This window comes from Microtus pennsylvanicus, chromosome 12 (genome assembly GCF_037038515.1).
Source record: "Microtus pennsylvanicus isolate mMicPen1 chromosome 12, mMicPen1.hap1, whole genome shotgun sequence".
Taxonomy (NCBI): domain Eukaryota; kingdom Metazoa; phylum Chordata; class Mammalia; order Rodentia; family Cricetidae; genus Microtus; species Microtus pennsylvanicus.
Window position 1 is genome coordinate 14566017 of NC_134590.1, and position 15725 is coordinate 14581741.

At 42.1% G+C, this 15725-nt stretch overlaps 3 protein-coding genes across 3 annotated transcripts; all 3 read right to left on the minus strand.

The window, feature by feature from the left end:
* Positions 1 to 308: 308 nt before the first annotated feature.
* Positions 309 to 1332, minus strand: LOC142832536 (platelet factor 4-like). The gene is made up of 3 exons (XM_075943056.1): positions 1123 to 1332; positions 738 to 870; positions 309 to 623 (listed from the first exon to the last, which is right to left on the minus strand). The coding sequence occupies exons 1-3, from the start codon at positions 1217 to 1219 to the stop codon at positions 536 to 538; spliced, it is 318 nt and encodes a 105-aa protein (XP_075799171.1). The 5' UTR covers positions 1220 to 1332; the 3' UTR covers positions 309 to 535.
* A 2316-nt stretch (positions 1333 to 3648) lies between these two features.
* LOC142832527 (platelet basic protein-like) lies at positions 3649 to 5184 on the minus strand. Its single transcript, XM_075943041.1, has 3 exons — positions 4986 to 5184; positions 4524 to 4653; positions 3649 to 4387 (listed from the first exon to the last, which is right to left on the minus strand). Exons 1-3 carry the CDS (start codon positions 5104 to 5106, stop codon positions 4297 to 4299), a joined length of 342 nt encoding a protein of 113 aa, XP_075799156.1. The 5' UTR covers positions 5107 to 5184; the 3' UTR covers positions 3649 to 4296.
* A 7622-nt stretch (positions 5185 to 12806) lies between these two features.
* Positions 12807 to 14938, minus strand: LOC142832469 (alveolar macrophage chemotactic factor-like). The gene is made up of 4 exons (XM_075942908.1): positions 14730 to 14938; positions 14470 to 14608; positions 14234 to 14317; positions 12807 to 13950 (listed from the first exon to the last, which is right to left on the minus strand). Exons 1-4 carry the CDS (start codon positions 14836 to 14838, stop codon positions 13893 to 13895), a joined length of 390 nt encoding a protein of 129 aa, XP_075799023.1. The 5' UTR covers positions 14839 to 14938; the 3' UTR covers positions 12807 to 13892.
* Between the last annotated feature and the right edge of the window lie 787 nt (positions 14939 to 15725).

Sequence of the window (15725 nt, forward strand, 5' to 3'; positions counted from 1 at the left end):
ACCAATAAATGAAAATATAGTTTCATATAATTTCTTGGAAATATTGGCATATTAGCATTATGTATTCTTTCTCATTTTGTTTTTGTTATTTTTATGATAATAATAGAGTATAAATCTTAAGGAAGCAGAATCAAAGCTTGATTTAGGTACTTATTTTTAAAGGCAATGTAGGAATGATTTATTGACAAAGCTGACCACCACACAAAACTAACATGTAATTATGAGACAATGTAACTGGGTAAATATGCAAATATTCATCAGCCTGAATACTACCCATGATACCAATCAAATTCAGTTCTTAGGCCAAATCTTTCTTCAAAATTTATTTCTTTAAAGTCCTGGAGCTGTTTTCTTACATATAATGTGTCAACATTAATTTTAGTACAAAGAAATGATTTGACTTTATGACACTTTGGTTCAATGCATTTATTTAGTCTCAAAGGAAAATATAAACATTGGAAGGTTGTTGTTAGATTGAAAATAGCCAAAACTCCAGCATCCCACATAACACAATGCAGATTTAGGCAGTTAGAACCTAGCTCTCCAGAAGTTTCTTGATTACTTTCTTATACAGGGGTGCTTGCTTGTCCAGGCAAATTTTCCTCCCATTCTTCAGAGTGGCTCTGTCAGGGGAAAGGGAAGGAACGTAACCTTCAGGGCCTTGGTTGGAAGAAGGGAAGAGACAGAAAGGAACAGGCAGCGGAGAGCAGAGACCTAAGGGTGTGGGTAGAACTCACATGAGCTGGGGAACCGCACAGTGGTGTCCTGCCTTGATCACCTCCAGGGCCGTGATATGTTTAGGGTGGATCCCAGAGGAGAAGGTCTTCACACACACACAGTGAAGACCTCCATCGCCTTCTTCGGGACTAGCTGAGGGCATAAAGGGAGAAGGGAGAAAGGAGTAAAGGAGGTGGTGATGGGTGACCACATCATTGGCCAGTTGTACCTCTGAACCTCTTCTTCACCCTTGGCTGTAGCATCACCTCTTCCTCGAAGGCAGGTGGGCAGTGAAGCACAGTTGGCAAGCCAATACAGTATGACTGGTGTCTAGGAGTTCACCTCCCCACCCCTGGGGCTCCTGACCCATTTCCCTGGCCCTGGGATCCCTTCACCCTCTCTCACCAGTGGTGATGGCAATCGCAGCTGGCAGAAACAACAGGCCCAGAAGCAGCAGCCCAGGGTTGGGCCGGGGGCCTCGAAACACCGCAGCAGCGCTCATATCAAGAGGGTGGTACCAGATCCAAGGACTCTCACAGGGCTACTGGGGCCTGGGGCTCTAAGCACAGGCCAGTGGTTCCAGAGATCTTCCAGGCACTTTTTATCTCCACTGGCAGCCCAGCCCGGAAACCTGGGATACAGGATGAGGAACTGTCCTGCGGAAGCAAAGACACTTGGGGAACAGTAACTGGGCTCTGGCCAGCCAAGATTAAAACAAAAGCGAGCGGAATGAAAAGCTGAGTCAGCTGTCTTGACTAGTAGCTGGTAGCAGGAGCCCCCTCTCTGATGTGAACTCATATGAACAATGACAGAGTCAGAAAGAGTAGGACTTGAAGTTTGCAAACGACATGCTGCCTGTGACAGAGCTTTCTGCTGTCACCATACAGTTTACAGAGCGTGTACCTTCAGGACCAATTTGTTGCCTTCCCAACCCCCAGCTGCATTACCCCCAAACTGGCTGTTCTCTCCTGCCTTTCTTGTCTGTCACTCTTCCTGCTGATAACTGTGAATTTGACCACCGTGTGGTTAGAGCTGTGTGGTTGGAAATTTATTTTCTGCCACTAGCAAGGTTAAAGTTAGTGTCTGGGCAATGACTTCTGAATTTCATCCTTATACAGAAGCCTTCCCTGATCTCCTAACTACTGTCCCATCTACTGCAGGAAGCAAGGTCCGTTGTCCTCATTGCTCTTTTCGGAAAAATCACCAGTTATATTTGAATGCATTTTTTTGATGACATCTTTGAGTCTAGCTATTTCTCTATTCATCTCTACTCTGGATAACTTTGATAAGAGAGTTTGCTAGGACCATTGGAAGTCTCTGTATTGCATTATGCCACATACGGTTATAATTATATGGCCATTTATCTGCCTATCCTGGATCATGATATTGCCAGTCATAATTCCCTGGAACATATGTTTCTGAACACTCAGCATCGGCTACAATGGCTACTGAAAAACATGTCCTAATTTCTGTGTGTTTAGGGAACTGAAACTCAAGGCCCCTGCTATGTCAGCATCAAAAGGAATGGATAAGAGGGTTTGAACATGGACAACAAAGAAACACTCTGTGCAGCTTAGCCCCAGATTGCAGCATTTGCAGAGAGAAGGAGTTAGGGCAATACTGTCAGTCAAGGCAACCTTCCTCCACATTGAAAGAAAATAATCCAGTGTAGGTACACAGCCACAAAAGATACTTTGATCTCCAGAAAAATCAGCATAGATAAGCATTGCCGTGTTGGGACCAGCCTTGCTAACTCCCAGGGGAGGGAGACTGCCTACCATGGGCACAGGATGCTGCAGCTGTTTCTCATTGTTGGAGCAGAGCTAGTGAAAATTGTCTCCGTTTTCTGCTTCGTCACATGTTTATAGACACTTGTGTGGTTTTTACTGGATAAGTGTTTATTTTACAGGCAAAGTACCCTTAGGCACCAAGCCTCTGCTGGTGAAGAGTCGCAAAGCGGGACTCTCCAGTTACGCAGAGTTTGAGTGGCCTACATGCGTAGCATATAAGTGTTTCCCCAAAGTCCACGTGCAGATTGGAGTAGATGAAATTCTTTCTCTCTCCATGATCAGTATTAATAAGTACACAGTAGTAGAGTTCTATCACAAGTAGTATTTTGTGTGCCAGTAACATGCTGGGACATGTAATATGGACTCCTTAGGGAAGGATAAATCAACGAAAGCATTGTGCTCCTGAGGCCAAAGAGCATGATTCAAATACCAACTCTGATCATTTTATGCCCTACAGCAGGTTTCTTTTAGCCCTGCTGGGAACTGAACCCAGGGACTCTCACATCCTGGGTAAGTGCTCTACCACTGAGCTACATTTCCAACCCAAAGGAAGTCTCTGTTCCCTCCCTCCCCTAATGTGGGGAATGCTAGTAGTTCTGCTAATAGCCAATTGCTGACATTTCTAAGTGGGTTATTATGTGATATGCAGTATTTAAAGTCTTTGCATTTTCTCACACCAGCTCTATTAGACAGGCAAGAGAGCATTCACATTTTAGAGATGAAGAGACTAGTAACTAACACACATAGAATACTTAATATGCCTAGCATTTTTAAAAAATAAATTCTTGCTAGTGTATGACATTGAAAATGGCACAGATCATCAACTTAGTGAAAATATTGTGAAATACCAAATATTGGTTTTTTAAAAATAGAGGCTTAGGAATGTTGCCCAGTGGCAGAACACTTGCCTACCCTACATGATGTCCCAGGTTCAGTGTAAAAGAGAGGGAATATACTAAACCAGTTAGCAGCAGGTAAGACCTATCTAACATGTTTCAATGTTTCAGACGAGGGTGAAGTTTTAAAAAACCAGAGGGTGTTAATCCCCTTTTCGTCACACACTTTCAGTGCTGTTGGTGTTGAGCAGACTTTTTAGAAAGTAAATGACCACTGCTTATAGAACTTATGTATTTTATGACTTTATTATGTTCAGTTTGAAGGTTAAAACAAACACTAGAGAAGATTGCAGAGGTTGCTTGGAAACAAGGCATTCTTGGGCTAAGAAAATGGCAAAACTCTTGCAAACAAGTATCCACTGAACAAATATGCTCTGCTTAGATCCAGGCAGTTCCTATTATCATTGACTGTTGTGAAGTCTGTCAATAAATATGCATATACATATATGTGTATAACAGCAGTTAATGAAAAAAGAGGCATGGGTATGAAAAAGAACAGGGAAGGTACATAAAAGGGTTTTGGAGGGGGAAAGGGAAGGGAAAAGTGATCAACCTATAAACTCAAACCTAAAAGAAATAATTCAAAAAATACAGAAATAAAACTTGACATAATGCACTTGGAAAGAAAACTTCAATGAGAGAAATGCAAAACACAGCCAGTCTAGCCAAGAATTGCAGAAATAACCCATCAACTGCAAGTTCCAACTCAGCTCACTTTCATCTTCTTTGCAACAGCCTTTAATATACCTTCTCAGAACACAAGGCGAGTTCTGAGACAAAATGAAAGTGTATCCCAATTTTAAGGTGGAAAATGACTATAGAACATTCAGATTTCAAAACCCGGCCCTTCCTGCACAGTAAAATGGTTTAGCAGAAAGTCCACAGTTGGCTGGTCAATAACCTTCCAATATCTTCATAACTATTTTCTTGATGGCAGAGGCATTGGGGTCCAGGCAGACTTTTCCTCCACTTTTCAGTGTGGCTCTGCAACAGAGAACAGGATTATTATCTTCATATAAGTCAGTCTCTGTCAGAACAAATTCCTGTGAATGGAGAAGAGAGAATAGGTAAAGACGAAGGGTTCCCTAATGACAAGAAGAACAACGAACTAGGGACTTACATCACTTCCACGTTGGCACAGTGGACTCCTGGCCTGAACACGTTCACCAAGGAAATTTTATTCAGTGGGATTCCAGAGATTGTTTTCGTACATTGACAGCGCAATTCAATATACGGGTCCACATCAATTGCTACATTGGAACGCAAGACTTAATTAGTGATTAGAAATTATCTTTCTTTCTTTCCTTACCTGGAGATTGGAAGGAATTGTCTTTCTTTCACACAGACATTGTGAATATGGTCTGCAAACCTTCACTAACAAAGCTTGCAGATTGCCTTCCACACATGAAGTGCCCGTTAAGTATATCTTAGAATTCTTGGTCATCATACCCGCCACACCCAGAAGCCTCAGTACAGCCACTTTGTGCACGCCTCCAGCCTCCCACACACACATCACAAGCTGCGCGACAAAAGCTGAAGGTAAGTGGCCTTCCGCCTTCATCTTTCCCTGAATTTCTCTTACATTGTCCAGCTGTCGTGGGAACCAGGGCAGTGAGGAGCAGGGCCAGCAGCGACAATGCCTGTAGATTATGAGGTGGGCTGGTCCCGGGGCCGGAGGATGTCGGTCTGAGTCTGAAGCCCATGGTGGAGAAGACTGAGCTAGAACCTGCTTCCACAGCTAGGAGACTCGGCGTGAGGATGAGCTGTTGCCTGGAACCCTGCTGCTATGTGGTGTGATATGCCTCCACACCTCTTTTTATACTGCTGAAGAGGTGGAGAGGGAAAAGTGAGTGTAGCCCTGAAGTGACCATAAAAGGACGGTCAAGAGGTGCCCAGCCCACATTGACCAGGCAGGTTAAAATTCCTGCAGAGTTAGCTACAGGCTGTGCATCATCTCAGCCCCGCTCCTGCTGTCACTCTCGATGTCTGACTCTTAGGGATATATAAGCACCCTACTTAGAGGTAAGACGGAGGACAAACTGCTAAAAGCATTTTCTCTGTGTGAGCAGGTAGTCACGAGCCACACCCTTCCAGTGCAGTCTGGGGGGCTTAAAAGATACCAATCCTACTTTCGGTCATAGCTCCTTGAAAAGAGCTGCCTTTCCCTTACCAAATGACAAAGAAAGTTCCTGTCTTGGTTCTCGAGAAATGTCAGAATTCTTTTGGCACATAGGGAGGAGATATGAGTCACAAACTAAATGGATTCCTTCGGGTATGTGAATATGGGCTTCCTTCTGTCTTTTAAGTAAATTTTCTTTTGTAATTTCATCCAAATAAATAAACACACTCTCTTGTATATTTATACAATAAACTACGCGTTTCTACTGTATAAGTGTGTGGATGTCAAGATAAAAGTATTTGTTGACTCTTTTATTTTTAAAGAAATATTCATACACCATAGATACATGAAAATTAAGTATGTTCTTTCCTCTTCATAGTTACTCCATACTACTGTTTTTCAACGGTAGCCATCAGTAGCTACTGTTGCCAAATAGAAATTTGGCATTTTTATTCTATCTGTATGTATATATATATGTATGTATGTATATATTTATAGTGACACACATTAAATACATATGCACAGAAAGATATTTCTGCACAAGGAAATGAATGATTCTATATGGGTCATTACATAAGTTCCTCATATTCCAAAACTCTGAGTGGAATACAAAGGATTTTAACATTATTCACGATCTTTCATTTTTCTGGCCACTACAAACAATCCTATGTGTGGCTGACAATATTTATTGGCTTCACTGTGCACTTTTTATATATATTTAACACTGTTCAAACTTCTTTCCATGTTCGATTGGTAAGGTTTTTGTAATTCTTTCTTCTTGGGTGCAAGATACAGTTGCTCAATGCAGACCACATTGGCCTCACACTCGCTATATTGCAATGGTTATCAAACTGTTGGTCTCGGTCTTTTGTGGGGAGGTGGCGAATGACCCTTTCACAGGGGTCACATATCAGATACCCTGAATATCAAATAGTTATACTATGATTTATAACAGCAGCAAAATTGCACTTATGAAATAGCAATGAAATGGGTTTATGGTTAGGTGGTCACCATAACACGAATAACTACATTAAAAGGTCTCAGTACTAGGAAGGTTGAGAATGCTGTTTTATAGCCTAGGGTTGCCTTGAACTCATGGTCCTTCTTCACTTTCCCAAGTGCTAAGACTGCAGGCACACACTATGATGACCTATTTTAAGAAAATCTTATCACAAAACAGACACTGTCAATAAGGTTCTGGAGGACGTACCAACAAATCAATTGCCGTGTAAGTTTTATAAGCCTTATTAGTCTTGATATAAAACATCTGTTAACGTCTTCTTGTTTAAGAAATACTAAACACATATTATGTGTCTGACAAAATATTCTTGTGTGACTTATTCATTTAACATTTTCTATCTCACAAAAGACCTAAAATATTTGCCCAAAGCATCTGGGCTTTAAATAATGCTTTATAGTCACTACTATTACTGTCGATTGCTATGCCTGTGATTTGTATAAACCTTTTTCTCCTGTTTCAATGGTAAAAGCAAAATATGGAAAACAATGGTAATTCATTGAAAATGTGCAAAGAATATCTTATAACAGCCATCTGATTAGAAGCAGCTAGTTTATATAAAATTATAATTTTTAGAACTACTAGAAAATGAATAGATATCAGAGGTGCCTAGCTTTAAAAATAACTTAATAGCTTATTTTATTAATCTTTCACTATCACCCCCATTTTCTAAAATGTGTGGTAAGTTATTTTTGTCTATCCCCTTAAATTGCCTTATAAATAGCAATCTTTCAGGAAACAAGCTAGTTTCTAGGACCCAAAATAAAACCTATCTACTAGCTCCTTTTTTTATGGGTTCTGGGAGATCATTTATTTGTTAAAACTAACACACATATTAGCTCTGCTCAACACAGAGCGTTTTGAAGTGCTCTCTCTCTCAGATAGCTCTTCCATGTAGTGCAGGAATAAGCATATATATACCCGAAAAGCAGGTATAAAGCATTTGGCACAGAAGAGTCTAAGGTCAGTAAAAATTTCCTTTTCTTAAAGTTGAGATCATAGGCGGCCAAAAGATTTTCTGTGAGAGCTGGAAGCAATTGTTTCCTACTTAATGTTGAATTGACAGAAATTGTGCAAATGTCAACAGCGCTGACACTCGCAAGCGGAGGATTCCCCTGGCTGCCCAGGGAAGTGCAGATGAGGCGCGGCTTGTGCATGATGATACTGCTACCAGGGGAGCAGTCCTACGTTTTCTAGGCCTGAGAAAATTTACTTTTAATAACTGCATTTGCTGAGCCTCAAATGCATGAACGTGACTCAGTTTCCCTGCGCAGTCATCGTGTGAAGACATTGTAACCTAAGACATCTTCGGAACCTGAGCATCCACTGTAGTCATCGCGTGAAGACTTTGTAACCTAAGACTGCTTCAGAACCTGAGAACCCATTATTACTCAGAATCACTAGTTCTGTTTTTGCTATATGCCAAGTCCTCTTAATTTATTGGCGTGAAGTAATTCTTCTTCTTTTGAAGGTTCTGTTATTATCAAACTTGAGCTTTGGCTGTTGTCTTCTCCCCAGGCTTCCTTTAGTGGGTGTGGATCTGGTTAACCAACTACTCACACCATTGAAAATTCAAAATGACTGCCTCTGCTTGGGTGCGGGCTGGTGCTGGCTGCTGGGACTTCTCCCTACCATGATCCTCTCCCTCTCTCCTCTCTTTACTTGATGCCTCTCTCCTCTCGAGAAAGCCATTGTCTTGTGCTGGCGAGTTTGTTCTGTGGACAAAAGCACTTGCCCCAAAGTCTGATGACCCACATTTGATCCCTAGAACCCATGTGGCAGAAGGAGACACCAACTCTCCAAAGTTGTCCTCCCACACATCCACAGAATGAATAAATGTGATATTTATTTGAAAAAGAAAAACCATCGCTTTGTGGGGGAACAATGTGTTCTCTATGAAAAGACCTTAGGAGGCTGAATATCATAATCACCCCCCTAGCCAGGACGATGCACAATGTCTGGTCTGCTTCATAATGACATTTGCCTGACAGTTTTAGGAGGAGAATTGATCACACATTTGATAATGTTACTACACAACTGAGAGAAGATACTATATAGAGTATAGACTTTTCTCAAGCGTTACAACATAGATTTAGAAATAAATCCTTAGAGTACTAAAACCATTCAAACAAAGTAACATAAATTTTAAAAGTATATATGGATTTTAATACTCCGATCTAAATTTTCTCACTGTGACTAGGAATTTGATTTAGGAAACTGAGGGCAAGAGCCTTGCTTCCAAGCCAACTCTCAGAGCTTGTAAGGCAGGATTCATAGTAGTGTGTGGGGGATGTGATGTCAGTTGTCAAGGCTGCACACCTAGAAATACTCAGAACTAGACTTGAAAGGCAATGGCTCTGGCTGTGTACTATACGACAGCTATAAAGGGGAGTAGCCATATAAGGGGAGCAGCTCGTCCCTTTAGACGAGCGAACCAACGGCTTCTTTCCATCAACTAAGAGGTAGATGGGGTCAAGCATTGCAATACATGTGAGAAACGCATTCATTAAAATCATTTCCACAGTGGCCATGGGGATGGAGTGTCTTGGCAGAGTCTCTGAAACAAGATCCTGATACTGATAGAAACAAAACCTTAGGCTTAACCTGTAGGTCTCCCCATGTCATGTTTCTCTCTTCATAGTTGAGATACGAATGGCCCCTCTCGGGATACTGGAATTAATTCTACTAAGCGTGAATCAAGTGTCAGCCCAGACCAGATGCACATTCTGCCTCTCTTCCGTGGTTTAGTCACAGGGGTGACTAGAATTCCCCAGGTGCTTCTCTGTGTGGTAAATTCCTCCTTCCGCAACATCCAGGAAGGATTTTCAAGTTAAGTGTGTGAGAGTTTACTCACAAAAATTCTTTTCCTCATAGAAGCATTAAAAACCATGCTAGAAACACAAAACCACTAGTCATATTTTACCATAAGTCTGTCATACCTTTGGGAATTAAATGTGTCACACTCAGAGGCAAGCAAGAAAGTCTGGCAGATTGAATGAAAGATGCTAGAAACCGGAGAAGGAATTGCCTGAGCCAAGGCACGTATGTAGATTGACTTTTAGCCAACCACATGTTTAATTCCTAATCTGTGGGAGAGTTTCAGAGAGATAAGCGTGAAGCAGTATTTAGAGATCCGAGTGAGGAATCAAGGGGCCATATCCTTAGACGATAAATGTTAGATTAATCTCTCCCAGGAGCTTTCAGCCTTGTGTGTGTTGGTGGAAGAATCAGCTGGTATTGGACATAGTTGTTGAAAGAAAAAGAATCTGCTCAGACTCTCCCCCAAGACCAAGTTCTCAGCACAAAGGAGATTTATTTGCCCCACAGGGACAGAGGGGAGGAATAAGAGACAAAGACAAGATATAGAGGAAGAGGGAGAAGGGAGAGAGAAAGGAAGAGGGGTAAGGAATATTTGTCGCGGGGGACAAAGGACTGCCTCTGGATAGAGAGGAGATAGACCTGGCACATAGGAAAATGGTGGGTTATAAAGGAAAAATGAGAAACCCTGTTAGGATGAAGTGTTTGATTTTATTTGGTCGTCTTAATTAGGTGAGCTGAAGGGGGTTTTTGATTGCTGAACCTCAATACTTTGAGAGCTGGACCTTGATGGTCAGTCTCAGGAAGAGGTAGTGCTGTAAAAAAGGCAATAGACCTTAGTGGCTAGCTTTAGGAATGTAATTGAATGGTTTTTAGCAAGGCAGAAGAAATGTGGAGAATGGTGAGGCCAGCTTCCCACACTCTAGCTGGCCAGCGGACCTTCCCCTGTCACTGGGGCTTCTGCATAAGCTGCACCTTGGGAGTATACCGAATCCCATTTGTTCTCTACAGAATGACCAGTTGTAGAATGGCCATGACACCTAGAATCCCAAGGACAATACAAATCCCAGGGAGTCAGTGGTCTAGAAAGAAACTAAACTTACAAGTTTCACATCTGGATAAAACAACAAGAAGACCATGCAGGTGACTAAGCAAAAACTAAGCTGCTGCTTTAGCTAAGAACATAAGCGTTGCTGTTTCCATTCAAGCAGCTACAGTGCATGTGAATCAAAGCACCCACTTGGATGTAGGAGGACGAGTTTTCCCTGCCCTGGAAGCACCTTTCTTTCTGCAGATACCCTCTGGGCGGGGCTCTCCTCACCCATGCACGTGTTCTCTAAGGACACCGCTGTGTGCTTTGTTCAAAAAACTTGTATTTCCTCATCCAAGTACCTTTGCTATGTTTGTGAGATCATGCCAATGAAAGACTGCTCCAAACACTGGAATTTAGAGTTCAAGTATCCACAACAGTCTGGTTTGTTTCTTCACATTTCCAATAACTCATGAGGTAATAAAAAGTATTGTTTGAGAGATTAAAGAAGCTACCCTGCAAGTTTAATAATTTTTTTAACTTAGGAGTATGTTCTACTTTTTTATATCATTAAAAATCTTGTCAACAAATCATACTTTTTAAAACTACTCTAGGCTGTCTCATATCTTTGAGTCTTTTCTTCTGTCTTCCTCTCTATCTTTTGCACAGGCACGTGAGGATATGATACTAGAAAATACATCAGTTGAGTTGATATTTTATATGTAATGAGAGAAATTAAGTGATCAAGAAAAACCAAAGCTTTTATACAGCTAATAATATATTAGTACGTACTAATATGTGAAAGTACTCCCAGTATTAGTATATATAATAGTTTAATTGTATCAAATATATATTTGTGTATGAGTTAGATTGGTATTCTTTTGGATGTTCCTAAAAATGGGCTTTTTATACAAATTACCATCTTATTGCTAGAGAGAAAATGAGGCTTCTTGGGCCTATATCATGCCTCTATTTAACTATCTACCATGTCCTAAGCTCTCTCTTAGGAACTGTGATGAAATGATAGATACTGTCCTTACCCTCACGAAGACTACAGTGGTACCGGAACAGACAGGCACTAAATACTTTGGTATACAAAATGTTACAAAGGAAAAATGCAAAATTCTATGGCTGAGAGAGGTTGTTTTGAGGAAGTGGGAGAAAGGATGGAGGTCTACCAGGTGACTGCTGGGGCAGATGTCATGGGTCAGGAACTTTCCCATAGGTGAAGAGAAAAGAGGCAGATTAATCAACACCCACCATGAACCAGGTTGCCAGCTTTCGAACAGTATCTAATAGCTTGCGTTAGGACGTTATTAGCTCACTTAGTCTGTCCCGCACATTGGGGATACACAGATAGGTAGGATATATATATATGGTGGCTGTTTTAGGGGAGTTCTTTGCAGATTAGGATGGGGGAACCCACAAGCAAACATTAATATCTATTGTAACTCAATCATTTAGTCTCTGAAAGATGCTGAGCTGAGAAAGGTAAGGAAAAAAATGTCACAAAAAAGGTACCACTGGCGCCAGATTGTGGAGGATGAGTAATTCTGCTCCTGTGGGCAAAAAAAAGGAGCAAAGCTCTTGCAGGCAGAGCCATAGAAAATAAAACAGACTAAGCCTGACTAGAGAGCCAAATGCCCAATCACAGAGTGTGAGGGAGATGCAATGTTTGAGAAGAAAACAGCAGGCCTTACTTTTTGGGCTTTATAGTACCTTTTATTTTATTTTTGGGGGGGGGGGCTTTATAGTACTTTTTATTTTAGGTCTAGGAACTACAGAGTCGGCTAGTTAGCTCTGTGCCACTGGAACAGACATCTTCCATGGTGAACTTTAAAAGGGTTTTTAAAAAAGTTATTTTTGGCTCTGTTTTGAAGGTTTGGGGTTTGGGTTCTTAATGTTTTATCTCTGGCAGTACACTCTATCTGGCAGGAGTGTATGGTGGAGGAGGTAGACCTTTTCACCTGTGGGGGTGGGAGAAAGGCAAAGGTAAGGGTTAGGGTCCTCATGTCCCCTTGAAAGGCATGCCCATTATGATCTAAATCCCCTGTCTGGGCCCCAACTTCTTAAGGTTCCACTGCCTCCCAAAAACAGGAATCTGGGGACTCAGTCTTTCAGGCATGGGCCTCTGGGACTCGCTTGAGAACTGAGCTGGAGCAAATATGAAGACGTCTTATCATTCTTGTGTTTTCTAAGGTCCCCTGAAGCTACTGATGTCCTGCAGGACTAGCAAAAGGGGCATAAGCTTAGAGAAAGGCTGAAATAGTGCAAGGAACTAGGGAAATGTGGCCTTTGTTCAGGCCAGGGAGCTGCAGAGTTAACCGTGAGAAGAATGTAGAATTCAGGATAATGAGAGTCACCATCCCAAGAAATCAGAAACGACCTGAATGAAATTCAGAGATACTTTATTTTTTCTCCAAACAAAAGTAATACAAACAAATGAGACACTTTAAAAAGAACAATCATAAAATAATAGATACATTAATTTCCTCATAACGAAGCCATCAAATTCTCAAAAAGACACACTGTAGACATCTAAATACCTTAACAATGCACGTATGTTTGGAGAAGGCAAGGTGATATATTCATATTCAAACACGTTAAGTATGTTTTTAAAACTCTAAGAGTATAGATATTTGCTAAAGTTTCTCTTACTAAAAATAGCTGTTAAATGTGTTTTTATGAAAACTAGACAGGAATTTACCTGCTTCTTATCTTCTTCATCTACCTATAACATGCACTTAGTGACCCGAATAGTAATACTAGTAAACTAGTTAATAAATAGCACACAATAAGTTTGATGATAAGTCATGACATTATGCCATACTAAGAAGACATCAAATGTCTAAAATTGTAAGATGAGAATACATCAATCCTTCTAGAACTTACACATGTAAAAATTCTAAATAAGGAAATGTATTCTCTACAGGTTTTTGCATGGCTTGCTAATATCATAAAGTTATATACCACCCCAGGCTCAGTTGTAAGAAAGATGAACACACACAGGCAGCAACAGCAACACAGTTCCCATTTCATATGAGAAAAGATGAGGGTGTCCCCATCAACAACTTCTAAAAGAACTTCATTAATATGTTAATTCCACAGCCTTCCATGAACACTACAAGGAATACACGCATAAACAGACATATATATATATATATATATATATATATATATATATATATATATATATATATATATATATATATATTCTAGAGACAAAAATGCAATAGTCACTTTCAATTCAAAACATTGTAAAAGATTGACAACCAAAGAGTCTTGACTTACAAGCTAAAATGCCACAGTTCCCAATAGTGTAACAGACCGTAGAAAAGAATGGGGTGTGCTTTGCTAAATACGCTTGTAAACTGAACAGAAAGCTGCAGGGACAGCTTCCCTTTCCTCTTCAAAGCCAGGAGTTCACAAAGAAAATTACTAGGGAAAAAAAATCAGCCCTTCTTTCTTGTCTTCAATGGGGCCAGAGTCCTCAGAGATTTTTCTGTTAAGTCCTGGGCGGTTTTTCCAGGGCAAGTGCATTTCTCTTGGTTTTCTTATTTCCACTGTTGAGAAAATAATTCTATCAGTAACTAAAATTCCTCACTCTAGCCTAACCCTGTACACCACCACCGCCCCGCCCCCCCCCACCAGTAATGAGTTCTGGGTATTGCTCAAAGATGTGGAATTTGTAATAAAGATTTCCCCGGAACACCACAGAATAACTTTCCCTTGTCAATTCGAAGCCCAGTTTAGAATGTGGCACTGGAATTTCAAATGGTATCAGGAGAACAAAGACCTTGCCAGTCTGCAAAGACTAAAACCCCCAAAGATCAAGGTAGCAAGTACCTGTCCAGTATTTTCTGAATGATTTTCTTCATCAAAGGAGCTTCTGGGTCCAGACAGACCTCCTTCTTGTTCTTCAATTTAGCTCTGCAGAGAGAGAAGGAGAAAAAGCAAAGGGGATGAACAAGTGAGCCAAAGTGACTGAAGACCAGATCCCGGGGGTGAGGGGAGGGAGTGGGGGTCGAGGACTTCCCTCTCCCAAGGTCACCTGCACCCACCAGATCAGTGTCAGAACTTACATGACTTCCACCCTGGGGCACTGTGGACCTGCAGCAATCACCTCCATATTAGCAATCATTTTGGGATTAACTCTTGAAGTTATGGTTAAGCAAACGCAACGCAGCTCCGTTGCGGCGGTTAAGACCGCGGAAGGGCCTCCTGCGGAGGAGACAGGGTGATAGGAGGTGCTGGCAGAGCCCTTTCCCAGCTCCTGGGGCCCCGTGACCAGCCGGCGGGGGTGTGTCAGGCACCGAGCACCCGGCAGGTTCTTTGCTCTCACCTTCTGCTAGATGCTGCCGCAGTGTGAGCAGCAGCAGAAACGACAGCACCGTGAACAGCGAGTGGGAACCGCCAGGGATGTGGGCAGCACGGCAAGGCAGGAGGCTCATTGTGGACAAGATCCTGGACTAGGGAGCGCCGGTTCTAGAGATGCTGGAGGTGGCTCTAGAGCACTGTGTTGCTCTCAAACCCGCTGTACCCCCTTTTTATCTGCGCTTGTTTCTTCCTCCAGGCAGGAAACTCAAGCTTGGAGATGCTGGGGAAATTCCCTGGACTTGGAGTTGGGGGGTGGGAGGGTGGCAGGGGGCGGTTCAGAGGGGCTGGGCAACAGCATTAGGAAGGAGGGTGGCTAAAGGAGTGGCCCCTTGCCAAATCAGAGGAGAATGCTGAAGTCCCGCCCCAGGAGAAGATTGCTGCGCCTGCCAGACACCCCTTGGGGACTTCTCCCCCTCCTGTGTCAGGGCTGCTTAAGCCCAGCTTGCACAGGGAAGACACACCCCTGCGGATGTCCTTCCTTGCCATGTAGGAAGGCTGCAGCCAAAGGAATGAGGTTTGGCTTTAGAAAACCCTCTGTTTCGTCTTTAGCCATTATTACTACAAACAGGACTGTTGGGCCTGGGGGGGGGGGGGTTCAGCAGTTAAGAGCACTGGTTGCTTCTGAAGAGGACTCAGGACCACGAACTGGCTCCCTTGCTCCTCTAGCTCCAGTTCCAGGGAATCCCACATCCTCTTGTGGCCTCTGTGGGGCACCTGCATACATTTGGTGCGCATACAGACAAGCAGAGATACACGCATACTCATAAATAAAAGTAAATTTAAATTGTGTGCTTAAAAATGAAGACTTTTTTGTTCACGAAATGCAATCATGCAATCCCTGACTAGAATGGAACTCAATCAAAAAAACAAAAGAAAAACCAGACTTTCCCATTTCCCTCTCCTTGAACATGGGTCATTGTACGTTTCCTTCAGTTGCTTAATGATTCTTTGGGATTCTGCC